The sequence below is a fragment of the Zeugodacus cucurbitae genome, chromosome 2 (assembly GCF_028554725.1).
Source record: "Zeugodacus cucurbitae isolate PBARC_wt_2022May chromosome 2, idZeuCucr1.2, whole genome shotgun sequence".
Classification (NCBI taxonomy): Eukaryota; Metazoa; Arthropoda; class Insecta; order Diptera; family Tephritidae; genus Zeugodacus; species Zeugodacus cucurbitae.
Genome location: NC_071667.1, coordinates 43,853,113 through 43,872,952, shown reverse-complemented (window position 1 = coordinate 43,872,952; position 19,840 = coordinate 43,853,113). Strand labels below are relative to the sequence as shown.

Here is a 19,840-nt window from a genome sequence, read left to right as displayed (position 1 = left end):
AAAAGTAGCTGGTAAATTATAACCAAAACCATTTACCTTTTGGTAAATTCAATAATCAAACTTTATTTGTTAGTTTACAATAAAAAAAGATTTTGTTAAACGATTAATTATGGAAGAATTAATTTAGTCATATTAGAATAAATTTTTATATTATAATAACTACCGCTATTAAGGGTTATCGTCGAGATACATTTTATGGTCAGGGAAGGAACGACCAAACTGTGGTCAATGCCAAGCCAAACTGAAAATATTCTTTTATTGCAATAATTTTATACACCGGTGCGGAAAAGACAAACTTAGTTCAAGCTAATGATCTTTTTTACAAAACGAGGACATCTTTTATAGAGCAGTGATGTCATTGCATCGTAACTGTAACGATTTTCGGCCTATTAAAAAAAAGATTAAAAACGTAGTTTTATTCTACCATTTGTTCAAACTAATTTACTAAATGTTTTAACGTTTTATCGTTTAATAAATACTTATGTGAGCCTGTGTATGTCGTTTTTTTACGCTTTTACGATTCCCGGTCTCGCGCTGAGAGACTTCTTCTTCTTGACTGGGGTAGGCACCGCTTACGCGGTTATTGCCGAGTCCACAACACCGCGCCACTTATTTCTCTTGCAGTTTGGCGTCAATTGGGAATACCAAGTGAAGCCAGATCCTTCTCCACCTGGTCCTTCCAACGGAGTGGAGATCTTCCTCAACATGACCTAGTCAGCGTAGCCGCTGTCTTTTTATTCGCTGAACTAGATCGTCGAATAACACATACAGCTCATCGTTCCATCGTCTGCGGTATTTGTGGTTGCCAATGTTTAAGGGACCGTAAATTTTCCGCAACACCTTTCTCTCGAGAACTCCTAGCTCCGTCTCATCGGATGTTGACATCCTTCACGCTTCTGCGCCATAAAGAATGACGGAAATGATGATGGACTTGTAGAGTTTGGTTTTTGTTCGTCGAGAGAGGACTTTATATTTCAATTGCCTACTCAGTCCAAAGCACATCTTGGCAAGAGTGATTCTGCGTTGGATTTCCAGGCTAACATTGTTATTGCTGTTAATACTGGTTCCAAGATAGACGAAATCATCTACAACTTCAAAGTTATGACTGTCAACAGTGACGTGACAGTCAAGACGCGAATGTGCTGACTGTTTGTTTGATGACAATATTTGATGAAGATATTTCGTCTTGTCCTCATTCGCCACCAGACCCATACGCTTCGCTTCCTTATCCAGGCTGGAAAAAGCAGAACTAACGGTGCGGGTATTGTTTCCAATGATATCGATGTCACCGGCATATGCCAGCAACTGTACACTATTGTAGTAGATTGTACCTTCTATATTTAGCTCTGCAACTCGTAATATTTGTTCCAACATCAAGTTATATTTGGGTGCACAGCCTAAAGACACTGTCGACTGTTATTGCGCGCAATCTCGTTATGTAACTCGAGTAATCACTATTTGGACAGGGGTGTGATCATTGCCTTACTCCCATAAGCACCAAACACTATATAAGGATATAATATGTGGACAATACTCCAACAAGATCTACATGCCATCAAAACGCAGAAATACAGAGGAGAGTATCATCCATTTGAACAGTTCAAAATTAAAACTTTATTTGATTTTCAGATTTTTCCATAAAAAGTCCTTTGTTTCTAGCAATAAACACATGTTTCATTAAATTATTTGCATAAACAACCGAAATATTGGCATTGCTATAAAAAAACTTCTATAAAGCATAAATTTCCATACAAAATGCGTTACTGGGCACTGACTACCCAATAGTGATGAGCGATATTTCACTACCGGTGATTTTTTCACTGTCATTGACTCTCTGCCAAAATGATGCACAAATGTTTACCGTTAGCGGCGACAGTTTGGCGCCGATTTTCGAATGCAAAGTAAATACTATTTTAAATGTGAGCTATCCTGGAATAATGCTGCGGGGTCCGATGGATTGCCGGCCGAGCTATTCAAATATGGCGGCGAAGAGCTGATAAGGTGCATGCATCAGCTTCTTTGCGGAATATGATCGGAAGAAAGCATGCCCGACGATTGGAATCTCTCCCAATCCACAAAAAGGGAGACCCCACAATCTGCGTCAACTATCGTGGGATAAGCCTCCTTAACATCGCTTATAAGGTTTTATCGAGCGTACTGTGTGAAAGACTAAAGCCCACCGTCAACAAACTGATTGGACCTTATCAGTGTGGCTTTAGACCTGGAAGACCCGTGGAAAGAGGATCGACACACACCATCTATTTGTAGACTTTAAAGCTGCTTTCGACAGCACGAAACGAGCTGCCTTTATGCCGCGATGTCTGAATATGGTATCCCCGCAAAACTAATACGGCTGTGTAAACTGACGTTAAGCAACACCAAAAGCTTTGTCAGGATTGGGAAGGACCTCTCCGTGCCGTTCGATACCAAACGAAGTTTCAGACAAGGTGACTCGCTATCGTGTGACTTCTTTAACTTGATGCAGGAAAAAAAGTTCTAGCCGCAGAGCTAAACAGAGAAGGTACAATTTTTTATAAGAGGGTACAGCTACTGGCGTACGCCGATGATATAGATATCATTGGAAACAACACCCGCGCCGTTAGTTCTGCTTTGTCCCGCCTGGATAAGGAAGCGAAGCGAATGGGTCTGGTGGTGAACGAGGACAAGACGAAATATCACCTGTCATCAAACAAACAGTCAGCGCATTCGCGTCTTGACTCCCACGTCACTGTTGACAGTCATAACTTTGAAGTTGTACATAATTTCGTATACCTGGGCACCAACATCAACACCGATAATAATGTCAGCCTTGAAATCCAACGCAGAATCACTCTTACCAACAGGTGCTACTATGGACTGAGTAGGTAATTGAAAAGTAAAGTCCTCTCTCGACGAACAAAAACTAAACTCTACAAGTCTCTCATCATTTCCGTCCTACTTTATGGTGCAAAAACGTGGACGGTGTCAACATACGATGAGACGACACTAGGAGTTTTCGAGAGAAAGGTTTTGCGGAAGATTTATGGTCCCTTAAACATTGGCAACGGCGAATACCGCAGAAGATGGAATGATGAGCTGGATGTGTTGTGTGACAGAGGCTACGCTGGCTGGGTCATGTTGTTCGAATGGACGAAAGTGCCCCAGCTCTGAAAGTTTTCGATGCAGTACCCGCTGGTGGAAGCCGAGGAAAAGGGAGACCTCCACTCCGATGGAAGGACCAGGTGGAGAAGGACCTGTCTTCACCTGGTATTACCAATTGGCGCCAAACTGCCAAAAGGAGAGATGCGTGGCGCGCTATTGTAGACTCGGCTATAACCACGTAAGCGGTGTCTACGCCAATCAAGAAGAAGAAGATCCTGGAATAATTTGTAATAGTTTTGACATTTTGGTATTGTCAGTTGTAAAGTATATTTCAAAATGGGCCGCCATATTGAATTGCGAGAGTTAGTCCTAAGTATTATAAAGACAGAAAAAGTCAACGCAAAGTCGCGTAAATAGTGAACCTGAGCCAAGGAACTATTCGGTATATCATTGAACGTTATGTTCGTGAAAATCGGGTCGCAAATAAAAAGAATTGGCTCATAATAAAATATTTAATGAATTCCTGTTGGATTGTACAGAATAAACGAGAAAATCCCCATCTAAGTGCTCCAGCTTTAAGTAACGAAGTGGAAAAAATTCTTGAGAAGAACAGTCATCCCAAAACCATAATAAGAATGCTCAGAGAAGCTGAGCACAGCCACACAGCCCGAAATAAACTATACATCAATGCTAAAACTCGAAGTGCAAGGTTGAAGGTTACAAACGAACAGTTATATAAGGCTGAAAGCTTCTGGAATACCGTAATTTTTGCAGGTGAGAGTAATTCAACCTGTTACGATCGGATAGAAATAGATATGTATGGTCAGTTTCGGAACGAGACATGCGAAAATACCAAATTAGAAATGAAGCCAACTTGAAAAAGTCCGGAAATAAGAATGGAATTAAATTGCTCCAAACTCTACAAAAAATTGGTAGAATCCATGCTAAAACTAATGTAAGCAGTTATTGATAGTAAGAGGCAAGTACTAATTAACCTAAAAATTTGTTGTGCCTTAAAAAAAATTTGCAAAATATTTTGTTTTTTTCGCTGTGGGGTGCAATATTATACTGTAATTTGTTTTTGTTGTAGATAAATAAAACAACTATAAAATCTGATTTTTTAAAGCATAAATAAATATATCTCACGCTGTAAAATTGTATTTAAATTTTTTGGAAAATGTGTTTAGTTTTGAAGTAATATTTGCTTTAGTATTTATTGTACGGTTGCATCACTTTGGCTGTGAGCCACTGTATATAAAAGTTTAGTGCTTTGTTCGATCACTAGCAAAAGCAGTTCAGTACATCTAATTCGATCATTGTAGCTGTTTAAAACAAGCTGTTTTCAATAAGCTCTTACCGCGGGTCGGGGAAAATATTTGAAACACCAAGCTTGAGTGAGAACTATGTATATTTTATATGTTGCACGATAAGGGGTTATTTCAAATGCACACATGTAATGGCCCAAATGTAATTTTAGAACTAATATGTTATCTTGTGCATACATATAAATATGTTTGTATTATTAATAGTTGAGTGCTTGCGTGTTGCATATAGATGTATGCAGTTCAGTAGCAACACGGTTGCCGGCGGAAACAAAGTTGTAGACCTAATATATTGAATTTTTAATTTATATTTTGCACTTATTATACACTCACACTTCACTACATTCTTTCTGCGTATTTATTTTCTCTTAAATATATAAAAATTTGCCTAAAATAAGCATAAGCTTTTATTAAATTCCATCAATTCACACAATACATAACAAAAGGGAGGCACATACCCTATACCCGAAAAAAAAACAAATACCCTATAAAGAATAGTGTAAAGTAAATTGTCCAATTTAATAAAATTATATTTATGTTTAAATGTGTTTGTGGAATTAATCAGCAAATACAGAAATTAATAAAAAATATAAAAAAATAAGTAAATTTTTTTTTTAATTTAAAGTGTTTATTAAGGATTACAAATATATTTAATGGCTTCAATAAGCTTTACAAAAGGAACTTCGTGTTTGTTCTTCCGCAAAAGTTCTTCATTTCTCTTTGGTGTATAGCAGTTCTATAACCTTGGTAATATTCCACATATTTCTTCCGCTAACAACAATTTGCTCGTCAACATCTATGTATATATAGTTCTAAGTATTTTTAAAAATGTGTAATATATAACAACATGCCTGCTAAATTTGCACTCATTTTTTCCTTTTTGGTTTTATTAGCGTTTTAATAACATAATTTAAATTATATAAATAATTTTTTTTAATTACACGATTAATCGCAATTGTTTTCACTTTGATTTGCCAATAATGAAATTAATAGTAATATATACAATATTTAATAGTTGAATCGCATGATACACTTGTACATAAAATATAACTAACTTACATATCAATAATATTTAATACCACTACAAAATTTAATAAATATGCGAAATAATTTGAAATAATAATGAAAAAAAAAATTATTTAATAATTATTTAAGTACTTTAAAATTTTTGTGAAAATTAAATGCTAACACAACATCCCAATTGCCACAATTGTACCAAAAAAACGTAGCAAACAACCCAAGTACGCCTCGGTGGTGTGTAAAACGATAGAAAATAATGTGAACAAACCAGAGGTTTTCTACTGTATATACTGAGATTTTTGCATTCCGTGCATTCTTGCAAGAGCAAGGGAATCCCCCTATTATGCTGGTACGTAACATTTTGTTTAATTTGAGAGAGTGTCCCATTTATAAGGGTGTCCAACTTTACAGGTTATATTGTAACTGCATAAATATTTCGATTTTTTAGGCTATCTTTGAAATACGGAGAATACATGTTTTACTTATGATCAAGGCAACGCGAACTATTTATTTTAATTAAAAAAACACAGTTAGCATGTAACGAACGTGTAACCGGCACCTTAAAAAACAAAGAAAAATTTAATTTTGTAGCAACATTGGTAACACTGCTCTATTGTCAGCTGTCGTCACCTCTGTTTTGTTTCAAATACCCATCTCGGTGACACCGGCAAAATCTTGATTAATTTTTGATAAGTTAGACAATCATTTTGAACTAACGAATTCTAAAAATAATCTACAATAGAATTTATTAAACATTAACACAATGTCGTTCCTTGCAAGGGCGCTGTTTAGAAAAGTAAGTCCGTTATTATGAGGCAAAAATATCATTTGTGAATTTAATTACGTAATTGCAATTAATTTCCTATCTTGTTTTTCTGGTGTGTTTAGGTCCCAACTTTATGCCAAAAGGCCGGTCGTCAACAAATATCTGCTAGACGGCTTTTACATCAAAGTAAGTCTTTTAAAACGTAATCTAATATAAAATGATTATAAAATATATTCACAATCGAACAGCTATTTCTATAATGGCATTTTGCTTATATTACAGCTGCTCCACTTTTGGCCGTCAAAGTGCAACGCCCCGCACCGGACTTTAAAGGTTTAGCCGTTGTGGGCAATGACTTTCAAGAGATAAAGCTTGCCGACTTCAGAGGAAAATACCTAGTTTTATTCTTCTATCCATTGGATTTGTAAGCTGTTTATTGAACTTATGTCTCTCATCTACAGAAAATTAATAATTGTTTCTTATAGTACTTTTGTCTGCCCTACTGAAATTATTGCATTTAGCGAACGCATAGAAGAATTCAAAAAACTAAATGCTGAAGTAGTTGGTGTATCTGTGGACTCGCATTTCAGTCATTTAGTTTGGTGTAACTCGGAACGCAAAGATGGTGGCCTTGGTGGCCTAAGTTACCCACTTCTTTCAGATTTAACTAAAAAGATTTCCAATGATTACGACGTTCTATTAGATAATGAAGGCATTTCCTTGCGTGGTACCTTTATTATAGACCCCAATGGAATCGTGCGTCAATACTCTATAAACGACTTGCCGGTCGGCCGTTCTGTGGATGAAGTACTCCGACTCATAAAGGCATTCCAATTTGTGGATGAACACGGAGAGGTCTGCCCTGCAAATTGGCACCCAGATAAGAATCCTGACACAATCAAGCCTGACGTCGCTGATTCAAAGGAATATTTCAAGAAGCACGGATAAGGAGCAATATTGTATCTATAATTCATTTTTTATTCTTTAAAATTCACTACTGCAATTTACAATTATAGTATACATGCGGAACGAAAAAAGTAAATATATATGAATAGTCCTGAACAACAAAGTTGTGTATAGCTTTATTGGTCCATGAAATAAATTAGAAGAAATAGATCTTTGCATTTTAAAACTTTTATATATTTAAGATATACGTTCTGTGATTATGGAACAGTTTGCAAATATCGAACTCCCAAAGCAAATTTAGATAAGCATGCAGAAATCTGTTCAAGCAATTGACATGGTTTTAAATCAACATTAACTCTGCTATCATTTATTGGAAAGATTAAATTCAATTAGATGGTGGCGGTGGTGGTGGCGGTTGATTTAAAGCAGGCATTCCCGGGGGTGGTGGTGCACATGGAGGTGGTGGTGGTGCACATGGCGGAGCTGGCATGAAGCCACCGCCCCAACCACCGAACCCTGGTGGCATCATACCTCCCGGAGCTGGTGGTGTCCATGGGGGCAGAGGAGCTTGGGTACCCGGAGGTGGAGGAAGCAATGGTGGCATTGGACCGGTGCCAGGCGGTGGTGGTGGTAACGAAGCGCCTGGTATTGGTGGTGGTGGTAAGGATTCATTACCGGGTGGCGGTGGTGGTGCACTAATCCATGGTGGCGGAATCAACGGAGGCATTGGAGCAGCTGAACCACCCCAAGCTGGCGGAATAGGGGGCGGCGGGGGGCCCGTTGATATTACCGACGTAGTCGATGGAGCCGGTTGGGCGATTGAAGGTGGTGGCGCTTGAATAGCAAGTGTTTGCGCTGGCTTCTTATCAAATAGACTATAACCACGATTCAAGTGCACTTGCGCTAATGGATCGACAGTTGCTTTCTGTGCACTTGGTGGGGGTCCTTCGCCTAATTCGGCCATTAAACTCATGTACTCCTCATCAATTTTCGCTTGTGAGTCCTCAGTAGTGGCTTCTCCAGCGGCGCCGGGTCGTTTGCTACGACAATCCTTCGAAATATGACCTGCCCCACCACAAGACGTGCAAACAATACTGTTTGTCACATTGGGTTTGTCTGGACAAAGCCATGACTTATGCTCGCTTGAACCACAATTTGTGCAACGTGGGCAATCAGTTTCACGCAATGTACCGTTTAATTGTGCCAATTCTCTGAGTTGCATGCGACGCAAATCATTATGACCTTCCGGCACTTCAATCCCTTGTCGAATGACATCCTTTATCTTGTCCACAGCTTTTTTCACTGCTTCTGGATTAGGTGCAGTAATGAATGCATGTAATGGCTCATCTTCACCAGGTAGAGGTTGGCCATCCTTTCGACCGACTTTACCTTCTTTTACTGACCCTTTGCCTCGGATTATAATCTTAGCTCCCGTTTCCTTCTCCATTGCTTTCAGTGTATTGCCACGTGGACCAATCAGCAAACCAACAAAATTTATGTCTGGGTGTTGTTCTTGTGGTATTAAGACTTTGTCGCTTACACGTGTTACAGGTGGCCTACGAAAACAAATGTGTATTTCAACATATCAAATATAAATATATATTTATTTCTTAAATTACTTGTAATCTGCTGGAGGTTTGAATTCCGGATTAACGCTTTGCATTTTCTGTATCAATTGATGGCGACGCTCTTCCAAACGTTTGCGGAAACGAAATTCCCTTGTATTCAATCGCTTGCCATCGGAACTATAAATTGGTTCAGGTGATGGGGACCTGTGAAAGATAAAAAGAAAAATTGTTTTTTTTTTATGTTATTTTTAGTAAGATTGGTGAGTTGCAATACAATTGTGATTTGAAATATTATGTTTTTTGAAAAATAATAATTAATTATTAATATATAACTTAATCTAATCTCCTATACATATTCTGAAAATTAATTTTGTATTAATGGTTTAAAGAATCGTCTGGACACGTTTCACGTTTGCTGGAGGTAAAAGAGAAAAATTTTAATTAATAGCGTATATTAATTATTGACTTTAACCGATGCACAGCGCCATATTTTACCCCAATTTAATTCGGAAATCGTGATTAAAATCGTTCATGAGCCTCGTTGGAATTTAATCTTTTGGCTTTACTCTCTTATCTGCTCATAGCCATGAAAAAGAAAATTAGTCTTATATTAGTACGAATCTGTTCAAATAAATTCAAATATAAATTAGAACTATTTCAATGCCTTAGCTTTAATATCCAAGTCTATACACTATTCTCATAGACCTACCGTTACAAAAAAAATTGTATTTGGAAAATTATTACTGTCTCAATAAGAATATCGAATACTGACGAGCACACAGAATAGATTAGCCTATATATTTTGGCTTCATATTTAAATCGGAATAAATTTAAAATTTTAGGAAGAAAAAGATTTCAGAGTAAATAAAGGCACACAACTATCATAAACTTCTCGTATTTATAAATTTATCAGAAATATTTTAATTGTGTAATAAAATTTTTGTAAATCTATCTTTTAGGGAATATTTTGTTTTTCTATCGCAAAACTAAACTGGAAACCTTAGATGACGTTAACACAAGTAATAACGTTATTTAACATTTAGTGATGCCTTATGTTAATAAAGCATCACTTAAACCTGATTTGCTTTTATCACTCATATTAGATAGGTCCCATAGATGACGTAGCGCAAAGTACAGACGAGAAGTTGATGCCTCCTTGCTAGACTGCAGATGTATAAGAAAGCAACTGTGAGTGATTGTGTACAAAGCAATTCAAACCTTTCTTCTGGATTCTGCGGTATTCCCAGGTCACCGGTACGCAATTTGCGGCTGATTTCTTCGATTTCAAGTTGAACTGCAAGTAAAACGGATTAGAAAAAAGAAAGAGAATTGAGGCATGCCTCAATATTAGTAAACGTTACAATGATTTACTTGGAGATTTCAGTAACTGTATATAAAAACAAAGTAAGAATAAATTAATTATTAGATTTTTGTATAAAACAGTGTAAAAACGGATTTTGCTGTCGATGTTTCATTTGATATTGGTAATATTTGGCCATGAGTCAGGTAGCGCAAAAATTGTCTATTGCCTCTTAAGACACAAGCGTAGGTTCTTCCTTTATGAATACTTACATATCTCTTGGTAAAACTAATAAAATTTCATAATTATTCGTGAATTCAACAATGTTATTAGAGCAGAAATTATAATTTCATTTACTATAAAGATACTACTTCGAATTCCCATGTGTGTTACGTTAAGATAGCAATTACTCGCTTCTCGTAAGTCTGATATGATCCGTGCATCCTGTGCATACGGACGGGAGTTGGCTGTTAAACCTTAAAATTTGTCAAAAATCTGATTAGCATAACAACATCTGCTTAAAAAAATATTTACTTAAAATATATATTCCAACTAAACCCAAACACGATGACCGTATACGTATACGAATTCTTTTGCAGTTTCCTTCAAAGAAAACGAAATGTTAATAAAAAGAAGATTCTCGGCTGCTGTTGACTGCTATCTCGACGCCTATTTGTCTAGGCACAATCAGGGTTCGTTTATATGGAGATCGATGAAATTTTGCTGTTTATCGCTATGATTATTTTTTGGTGTAAGTTCAATCTTAAAGCTAACACTATTCATATGGTGTCTAAATTTGCTTAATTTTAATTTAATTAAAAATACATATATTTTAAGTTTACCTAAATATGCCTCTTGTTGTGCAGAGTCCAGAGTTGGTGGCAAGATTGTTGGCATACCAGGTATAAATGTCTTGTCATTTTCAGTGCCTCCCCACCGTGATCTCTTTCGCCGTTTGCGATCAGTTCCATCTTCTAAAATAAAAAAAATGTAAAACTATTTTCCAAACCAAATATATACTAGACGAGTAATTAAATAAAAGTAAACAATTATACATTTATTTCTTTTAAAGACGATTCTCCAAAATAATAGAGCTTTGCCCTCATATTATTGTGAAATATTTATTCACCGTTAATAAATATTTCGGTGTACTAGAAGATTGATACAAAACTACAACAAATAGCAAAGACCACTTACGTGAATTTTCCGAAGGTTCATTGCTGCATGAATCATTACTATTGGAACATTGAAACAGTGCAGCAAAATTTTTGGTAGAAGTTGTGCTATTCATTAATTCTTGAATAGTCTGGGTTAAGTCAAAACCTTTTTCACGAGATTCCTCTTTAATTGTTTCCATACGATGATCTCGGCTACTTCGAAAATCAGAATCAACAGCATTTCCTTGACTATGACCACGTTCTCTGCTGCCACGTTCATGTCTGCGACTTTCATAACTTCGGCTACGTTCGCGATCGCGAACACGATCTCGCCTATCGGAGCGACTATTTGAACGACGCTTCCTTCGACTATCATAATCATTACTACGCGATCGACTGCGACGGGAGTGGCTTCTAGAATGACTTCGACGAGAACGGGAGTTTCGGTCCCTCTCATTTTCATAGCCTTCCCTCTTTCGATCGCGTTCTCTTTCCCTGTCACGATCACGCTCTCGGTCCCTATTACGATCCCTATCCCGATCCCTTTCTCTCTTATGACGATCTTTTTCTCGACTTTCATGGTGGCGATCCCGATCCCTATCTTTGCTCTCCCGTTCGCGGTGATGATCCCGAGATCTGTCCCTTTAAAATAAATATTAATACATAAATAAAAAATTATAATAATTCTGTAAAAAACTTACCTCTTTTTTTTATCCCTTTCTCGTTCTTTGTCCTTTTCTCTAACATCTCGGCTGTAATGGTCTTTTGAACGAGAACGGGAACGTTCAGAATTGTCATGTTTGCTACGGTAATCACGTTCACCATAGCCATTATCGGACTGAGGAGGTTGCATTTCTCCTACATTCGAATGCGGAGGAGTTTCACTCATTATAACACTCCTGTTAATAAAGTTATTTTTGAAGAAAATATTTCCACTATTTTCAATTATGTTATTTAAAACTTTAGTCACAAATTATTAATCTTGACAAGTTTAAAAGAAGAAAAAAAGAAAAGCTATGAAAATTTGACCAACTTTTCGCACACCTTCGAAAAGAATATAAAGCGATTCGATTTCGAAATTAGGGTTGACTTCTAAAATTATAAAGAGTGTTGCCAGAATTTATAACTAAATTGGCTCTTTTAGAAAACTACAATCTACTTTTCGTCGGGGACATTTTTTTAAATCGGCAACTTTTCTCTTTTATTAATCATATATAATACTAATAATAATACTAATATATAATACTAATATATATAATACTAATATAATTAGTATTATTCCTCAATATACTGTTAAAATTCATTAGATAAGGAGCACTACTGCAAGTAGTGAAAGAAATACACAATGCAAATACTGATATATCGTTGGTAGAAATTCACTATAAAATTTGGATTCCCTATTGGTTCAAGGTGCGCCCATAACTAACGTTTTCATTACTCACTTTTAATGTATAAAATTTCAAATTCAAAACATTAAAAAATATATTTGTATTATCCGTTTTGATAATAATTTTAGCTTTAAGCCGCTTTTACTATTGTGAATAGCCTAAAAAGTATAAAAAATTGGTATCTGACACAATCGGCGGTAAAATTTTAATTGGGCTTCAAATTCTTTTTATATAATCATATATTATTATTTCTTTAGAATATTTTCTATTATGTAATAAACTTTAAAATATCATACATATGCGCTGTATATAAAAAAAAAGATATTCATAAGTTTTGCTCGTAAAGCTGAAACTACATAGCTCGCGCATGCGAATGCGAAAGCGTAAAAGTGCGTTTGACTGCGAATATTTCGAGCAGCTCCATAAAGCGCTTTTGAATGCGTCCACAAGGTGATACAAAGACTCAATTTTTATTTGCGAGTTTGAAAACGAATTAAATAACATGGACAAGGGTTTTCAATTTTTAGTGATTTTTATTGTATTCTATGAATTAAGCAACGGAAGGAAAATTTAAACTGCCCCTTATCTTTAAAAATAACTTTAAATATTTGATAAACATATTATTAATAAATTAATAAATATTATATTTCACAAAATACTTTTATTGTATCGAAGAAAACGAGCTTAAACAATTTAAAAATACAAGATTGAAAGTAACATAATGTTGGTTTGCTATTTTTAAGAATGTGAAGGTTGCTGTGTTAGCGCATAAAAGTTGAAAATTTTCAACTTCTGTGCGTCTTCGAATCCGAGTTCGAATTTCGGAGCGTTGGTTGCGAAAACATGCGAAAGCTATGTAGCTCATCTCATAAGAACATGTGTATTCAACTCAACTGTCAAACGTTCTCATTCGCATTCGCGAGCTATGTAGTAGCTGCTTGAAGCTCAATCTACATAGCTCGCGTATGCGAATGCGAAAACGAAAAAATGCGCTTGACTGCGTATATATCGAGTAACTCCATAAATGCGCTTTTGAATGCGTTGACAGCTGGGTACAAGGTGATACACATACTCAATTTTTATTTGCGAGTTTGAAAACGAAGTAATTAAAATGGACAAGGATATTCAATTTTTAGTGATTTTTATTAGCAGTGTTCATAGAATACCTTGAATTAAGCAAAGAAAGGAAAATTTAAACAGTCTACCTTGTTTATTAAAACTTCATCACCCCTAATCTTTAAAAATAGCTTTAATTAATAAATTAATAAATATTATATTTCACAAAATACTTATATTGTATCGAAGAAAACGAGCTTAAACAATTAAAAAATACAAGATTGAAAGTAACATAATGTTGGTTTGCTATTTTTAAGAATGTGAAGGTTGCTGTGTTAGCGCATAAAAGCTGAAAATTTTCAACTTCTGTGCGTCTTCGAATCCGAGTTCGAATTTCGGAGCGTTGGTTGCGAAAACATGCGAAAGCTATGTAGCTCATCTCTTAAGAACATGTGTATCAGAGAACGGCATTTGCTGAATGGAAAACATTCGTACGCGCTCAACAGCCGAATAATCACACTGTTCGGATCAGCCGATCAAACTTGCCTGCGCTCACATTTTCGTTGTTGATTTTAAATTCACTCGTGTGTGTGCGATTTTTTGTTTCACTCCGAGTTTGTTCGGCTCGTGTTCAATATAATGATTTCGGGCGCTTGCTCATTCGGTTCAATAATCATTGTTTTGAACAAGAACAACACTCAACTCGCAAAAATCAACTTGTATGATTTTACTCATGCGCGCAGCAAGCGGCACTTTTTCTGCACAGATGAAATGTGAGAAGAAGAACAAGACAAGCTACAACAACAAACTGCATAGAAATTGTTACGGTACATGCAGTCGTAACGCTCACATCGTGTCGTCTTGTCGCTAATTGTTTACTCATAATCGATCAACTCAAATTGAACCGAATGATGCTTTCGTCAACACAGGCTCATTTTATTGAACGCTGACTTTTGTTCAGTGAGTTGAATTGAGTGAGAAATTTTGAACCGAGGACTCAAAATCCAAAGAATGATGTGTACGGCAAATTGAGTTGATTTTTACTCATCACTCCGTTTTTTTCAGTGAGTTGAGTTGAATGAAAAAGTTCGCTTAGACCGTTTTCACACGGGCAATTTTTGTCGCGGCAATTCTTAGTTTTATAGGAGAGGGGGCGACGAAGAGAAGAGAATTTCTCTCTCTCTAGCTTCCCTTGGTCGCCCCCTCTCCTATAAAACTAAGAATTGCCGCGACAAAAATTGCCCGTGTGAAAACGGATCAAGAAAATAGTGATTTTTGCAGTTCTCTGATGTGTATTCAACTCAACTGTCAAACGTTCGCATTCGCATTCGCGAGCTATGTAGTTTAGCTCTTACGTTCAATAGTACGTAAAATGCAACTCTGTAGTGAACCCACGTGCCCGAGTTAATATAAAAATTGTATATTTACTTATTCGTTTTACAGTCTTATTGAGTAAATTATTTAATAAATTTTTAACAGTTCATTATTAAAGCTATGGCTAAAGCAAAGAAAAACAAAAAAACATTAGCAGATCAAGTATACTCGAAGAAAGCTAATGGATCTACAAAATCAAACCCGTTTGCAACAGCAATACCGGCAACATCAAATCGACTAAATCCGTTCGAGGTCCATGTAAACAAAGAAAAGTTCCAGATTCTTGGACGCACTTGCAAACATGATAAAGGGTTGCCTGGTGTATCACGCGCGAAAGCCGTTAGAAAACGCAAAGAAACACTTGCTGTTGAATATCAAAATAAACACAAAACCAACAAATTCCGTGATCGCAGAATAGGCAAATTCCAAACGGGCGACGAATTGAGTGAAGACGTTATAAATGCACGTTTCGTGTCAGCAAGAGTAGAGCAGTTAAAACAAAATAAAGCGTCTAGATTTAACTTAAATGATGATGATATTTTAACTCATCGCGGTCAAACACTGGAAGAAATCGAGCAATTCCGGGACGAAAGGTCGGACGATGAAGATTTGGAAGATGATAAACTAAATGGTTAATACAAACAGTGTATCCTAATATATATTTATATATATATATGAACTTAAATAACATTCTTTTAATTTATTCATAGCTGAATTCACGGAAGCTGCTCATTTCGGCGGCGACCCAGAATTGTCAAAGGATCGTCAGTCTGCGATAGAAGATATGATAGCTGAACAAAAACGACGAAAAATAGAAATAGCTAAAGAGAAGGACGAAGTGCATAATTTAACAGAAAAATTAGATTCAAATTATAAAGAATTACTTGGATTGGTTGATAAATTATCCAAAAAAGAGTTGCTGGAAAAGCCTAAACCGGATGATTATGATAAGGCTTTAAAGGAAATGATTTTTGAACCTAGGGGAGTAGTTACTGATAAACTCTTGTCCGAAGAAGAATTAGCTAAGCAGGAGAGAGAAAGATTGGAAGAATTGGAAAGGAACCGATTAAAACGAATGCATGAAGACGGAGAAAATGTCAATGTTAAGACAAAGCAAATAGAACATCGTTCAGCCGATGCCTTAGATGATGGCTATTTTGGTTATTCAGTTGAAGAAGAAGATGAAACGCTGACATATACTCTAGATGGTTCGTAAGTTTTTAAAAAAGAATATTTCCCTTAATGTATTTGTGACATTTTATAGGTGAGCTGGGAACAACATTGAATGCAAATACTGCCGATGAATTAGAGGAAGAATCGATCGAAGTCGACGAAAATGATGAAGCAGAAGGTGAAGAGGATGAAGACCAGGAAGAGGAATCAGAAGGTGAAGATTCCTCGAATGATGGAGGGGATGATGACGATAACTTGAGTGACTTGAAAGTAACTGACTCGGAATCGGAAGAAGAACTTGAAAAATGTTTGTTGTCCAAAGAAACCTTGCACGATAAAGCTGTTGGAAATAAAAAAGAAAATGTATCGAATATTAAAATTGATGCCGATTTGCCATATACCATGGATATTCCCGGTAAATACGAAGAATTCCATAAATTGCTATATAAACGCAAAGCCGAGGTACAAGGAATAATAATTGAGCGTCTTATAAAATGTAACCATCCAAAACTGGATGGCATCAACAACAAGGAGAAGATTAGCAAATTGTTCGCCTTTCTTTTGCAGTATGTAAATGAATTATTTGCGGACGCTACCCAAGACGATATACAAAGACAATTTAAAATATTGGATATACTCAATCCTCACATGTACGATCTAGTCCAAATGATACCAGATAAATTGTCAAATATTTTATTAGACGTTATCAAAGAAAAATATAGTAACTATCTTAAAAATATTAAATTGTTTCCTCCACTAGAAACTCTTATATTTTTTAAGCTTGTATCGAATTTCTGCAGTACATCAGACTTTCGTCACACAGTAGTTACGCCCTGTTATATTTTTATACAACATATCCTATCGAAGGCGCGTCTAAGGACAAGACAGGAGATAGCCGGTGGCTTGTTTTTGGTAACAATTTGTTTTGAGTTTTCGAGGTTGTCAAAACGTTTTTTGCCAGCAGTGCTGAACTTTTTGCTCGGTATTGTATACCTGAATATACCAAAGCGACCTGTCGAAGTTTTGAAAATTGTGCCACCATTTCAGAGCACTGGACCCATGAGCAAACTACTGGCCATTGCTGACATTGAGGAGAAGGAAAAATTAAAAGAGGAGTTATTAAAATCAGAAGATTTAGTTTTGACTACATTTTCTGTTGACTTTAAAATACGTGCTTTGAATATGACATTGAAATTGATTAAAGATATTATTTCAAATCTCGAAGAAAATATTGGGTCGAACTATTTTGCAACACCCTTTTTGGAATTATTTGAACGCCTACCTTTGGCTATCTACCCCGAATTTGTGCACACAAATTTTAAAGCAGCAAAACTGATATTAGAAGGTGTATCCAAGAAAAAATTAACAAAAATCGTACCGCCAGAAAAGAAACCTAAAGCGCTAAGATTGCTTGAACCACGAATTGAAGTAATTTATGATGACAAACGTCGACCACGGTTAACAAAAGATAAGGAGGAAAGAGTCAAGTTGGTACATAAATTGCGTCGTGAAACTAAGGGTGCTATTAGGGAAATACGAAGAGACACTGAATTCTTGCAGAAGATGCGTTTAGATCAGCAAATCCAAAGGTATGTATTACGATTGCAGGTCAATATAATTAAATGGTTTTAAAATTCATATATTTTTCAGTGATATGGAGCGCAAGGAAAAGGTTAAACGCATTTATCAAGAAGCTTCGATTCAACAAGGTGAACTTAATGAGTTAGACCGTCTTAAGAAAAAAAAGAAGTTCTAGAGATTATAAACTTCAGTGGACATAATGCTAGGCTTTTTGTTATTTAATGTAGTTTATAACCATAATTCAGTAATTTTACAATTGAGTTACGGTTTATAATTGTCAAAATGAGGAGTAAGCTATTAGAAAATGGGAAACCCGTTTTAAATAAGTGAAATTTTTGTTTCTTACGAGTTTTAGAGAAAATTAAAGGATTATCATACTATACTTAAACAATCACAACGTTTTTGTTTTTTTGAAGCTCTACCGTAGAAATCTGCAAGTTAGAACTTAAAACCGAATTGAAAATTTATTTACAATTGTATTAATGGCATCAACATTTTATTAAAATCATTTTTAACGTGTTTTTGGTTAATCAATTATAAATATATTGGACTATAACACATACAGTTGCTCACAGCTTATTTCGTGTAAGCAACATTTTTGATAATACTAATATGAAATTAATATTTTTTGCTCTGAACGAATGATGCAATTATATTGATAATTTAGTTTTAAATACAAAACATGTAAACAAATTTACAAAAGTATTCAAATTCAATATTTTATTAAACAAAAACCAAAAACATTCATAATTCATGGGTCACAGCTTTTTTCGTGTGGTATAAAAATTCTTTAGTAAAAGTTATAAAAAGTAAACAAAAATAAAATTTATTTATTAAATATTTTGTGGAAAAGCCTTTTTACTCGATTACAGCTTTCATGCGGTTTTGCATTGATTCCACCAATTTTTTTGTATAATCTGGCGATATTTTACCCCACTCTTCCTTCAAAGCCGCTTTTAGAGTTTGGATGCTAGAAATGTGGTGTTTTCTAATATTAATTTCCAGAATGTGCCATACATTTTCAATAACGTTCAAATCTGGTGACTGTGCAGGTGTTTGGAAGAGGTGTGGACAATTCCAAATGAGCCAAGTTTGTACAAGACCAGATTTATGTTTAGGGTCGTTGTCCTGGTAGAAGCGAAAAGTGTCACGTATACCCAGGTCTTCTGCACTTTGAAGCAAATTTTGCTTCAGTAAGTCTAGATACACTTCTTTATTCATAGTGGAGTCTATAAACTCCAATCGACCAACGCCTGCAGATGACATACACCCCCATGTTTACATGTTTTGTTGTTTTTGTTAAAACTAAATTATCAATATAATTGCATCATTCGTTCATTTAGTTCAGAGCAAAAAATATTAATTTCATATCAGTATTATCAAAATTGTTGCTTACACGAAATAAGCTGTGAGCCACTGTATGTATATACATTAATATATTTGTAGAATTACGTTATAATAGCCTTTTCGATTGAATTAATGTATTTTTTTTTATTTCACACTACCATAACCCATCATCATTGCATCCTCAAGAAGGTTTGTAAAATTTATCTTCTAATATTTTCGATGTATAGTGGAAAATCATTATTGAGGGTTACGAGGTGTAAAAAAATGGGATTATCGTTTTTTGAAAATAAAAACATTAATATTGCCGTCTTCAAAATAGTCGCTATTCGATAATATGCTCTTATGCTAGTGCCGTCGAATCACTTCTCAAACTCAGTTTTTGGGATAGGCTTTGACTCTTTTAGCCATTTCTCATATGCTTGTAGGTTCTTTTTACTTTTGGAAAATAGGAAAAGTCACGCGGTCTGTTGAATATGGAGGCAGTAGTGTTTTTGGCAAAGAATTGACGACCAAACAACGAAGTGTGTAAATCAATATTTGACAATTGGATTTTGAGACACACTTCGAACATAAATATTTAAATTCTACATTTTCTTGGAAGCTCTGGCAACATGTTGCACTGAGGATAATAACTTGTACTCCTAATAAGTGTTTGTAACACCTAAACACGGGGAACAATATATTTTTTTAAATTACCTCAAGAAGGCACTAGGGAGATCAGTATGGTTTAAAACAAAAGGGTGTGTGACTCACTTTCTAAACAATTTAAGGCACATATTTAAAGCCCATTTCCACCGTTTC

General features: G+C 35.6%; 3 protein-coding genes across 3 annotated transcripts; 2 read left to right on the top strand and 1 right to left on the bottom strand.

Moving 5' to 3' along the window:
* The first annotated feature begins 6,026 nt into the window (after positions 1-6,026).
* LOC105219689 (peroxiredoxin-2) lies at positions 6,027-7,258 on the top strand. The gene is made up of 4 exons (XM_011195987.3): positions 6,027-6,219; positions 6,312-6,375; positions 6,472-6,613; positions 6,675-7,258. The coding sequence occupies exons 1-4, from the start codon at positions 6,187-6,189 to the stop codon at positions 7,135-7,137; spliced, it is 702 nt and encodes a 233-aa protein (XP_011194289.1). The 5' UTR covers positions 6,027-6,186; the 3' UTR covers positions 7,138-7,258.
* Positions 7,259-7,315: 57 nt separating this feature from the next.
* Positions 7,316-12,182, bottom strand: LOC105219687 (splicing factor 1). Its single transcript, XM_011195986.3, has 6 exons — positions 11,822-12,182; positions 11,161-11,762; positions 10,806-10,937; positions 9,882-9,957; positions 8,715-8,867; positions 7,316-8,651 (listed from the first exon to the last, which is right to left on the bottom strand). Exons 1-6 carry the CDS (start codon positions 12,007-12,009, stop codon positions 7,481-7,483), a joined length of 2,322 nt encoding a protein of 773 aa, XP_011194288.2. The 5' UTR covers positions 12,010-12,182; the 3' UTR covers positions 7,316-7,480.
* Positions 12,183-14,886: 2,704 nt separating this feature from the next.
* Positions 14,887-18,089, top strand: LOC105219686 (nucleolar protein 14 homolog). Its single transcript, XM_011195985.3, has 4 exons — positions 14,887-15,569; positions 15,649-16,146; positions 16,203-17,700; positions 17,762-18,089. Exons 1-4 carry the CDS (start codon positions 15,059-15,061, stop codon positions 17,865-17,867), a joined length of 2,613 nt encoding a protein of 870 aa, XP_011194287.2. The 5' UTR covers positions 14,887-15,058; the 3' UTR covers positions 17,868-18,089.
* The last annotated feature ends 1,751 nt before the right edge of the window (positions 18,090-19,840 follow it).

Excerpts from the sequence above, each read along its gene's own strand:
- LOC105219686 (XM_011195985.3), top strand. The coding sequence starts at position 15,059 with ATGGCTAAAGCAAAGAAAAACAAAAAAACATTAGCAGATCAAGTATAC. Across the intron at positions 15,570-15,648 it reads GGAAGATGATAAACTAAATG|CTGAATTCACGGAAGCTGCT; the intron begins GTTAATACAAAC and ends ATTTATTCATAG. Across the intron at positions 16,147-16,202 it reads GCTGACATATACTCTAGATG|GTGAGCTGGGAACAACATTG; the intron begins GTTCGTAAGTTT and ends GACATTTTATAG.
- LOC105219687 (XM_011195986.3), bottom strand. The coding sequence starts at position 12,009 with ATGAGTGAAACTCCTCCGCATTCGAATGTAGGAGAAATGCAACCTCCT. Across the intron at positions 11,763-11,821 it reads GAAAGGGATAAAAAAAAGAG|GGACAGATCTCGGGATCATC; the intron begins GTAAGTTTTTTA and ends TTTATTTTAAAG. Across the intron at positions 8,868-9,881 it reads CCGCAGAATCCAGAAGAAAG|GTCCCCATCACCTGAACCAA; the intron begins GTTTGAATTGCT and ends TATCTTTCACAG.
- LOC105219689 (XM_011195987.3), top strand. The coding sequence starts at position 6,187 with ATGTCGTTCCTTGCAAGGGCGCTGTTTAGAAAA. Across the intron at positions 6,220-6,311 it reads CAAGGGCGCTGTTTAGAAAA|GTCCCAACTTTATGCCAAAA; the intron begins GTAAGTCCGTTA and ends TGGTGTGTTTAG. Across the intron at positions 6,614-6,674 it reads TTCTTCTATCCATTGGATTT|TACTTTTGTCTGCCCTACTG; the intron begins GTAAGCTGTTTA and ends TGTTTCTTATAG.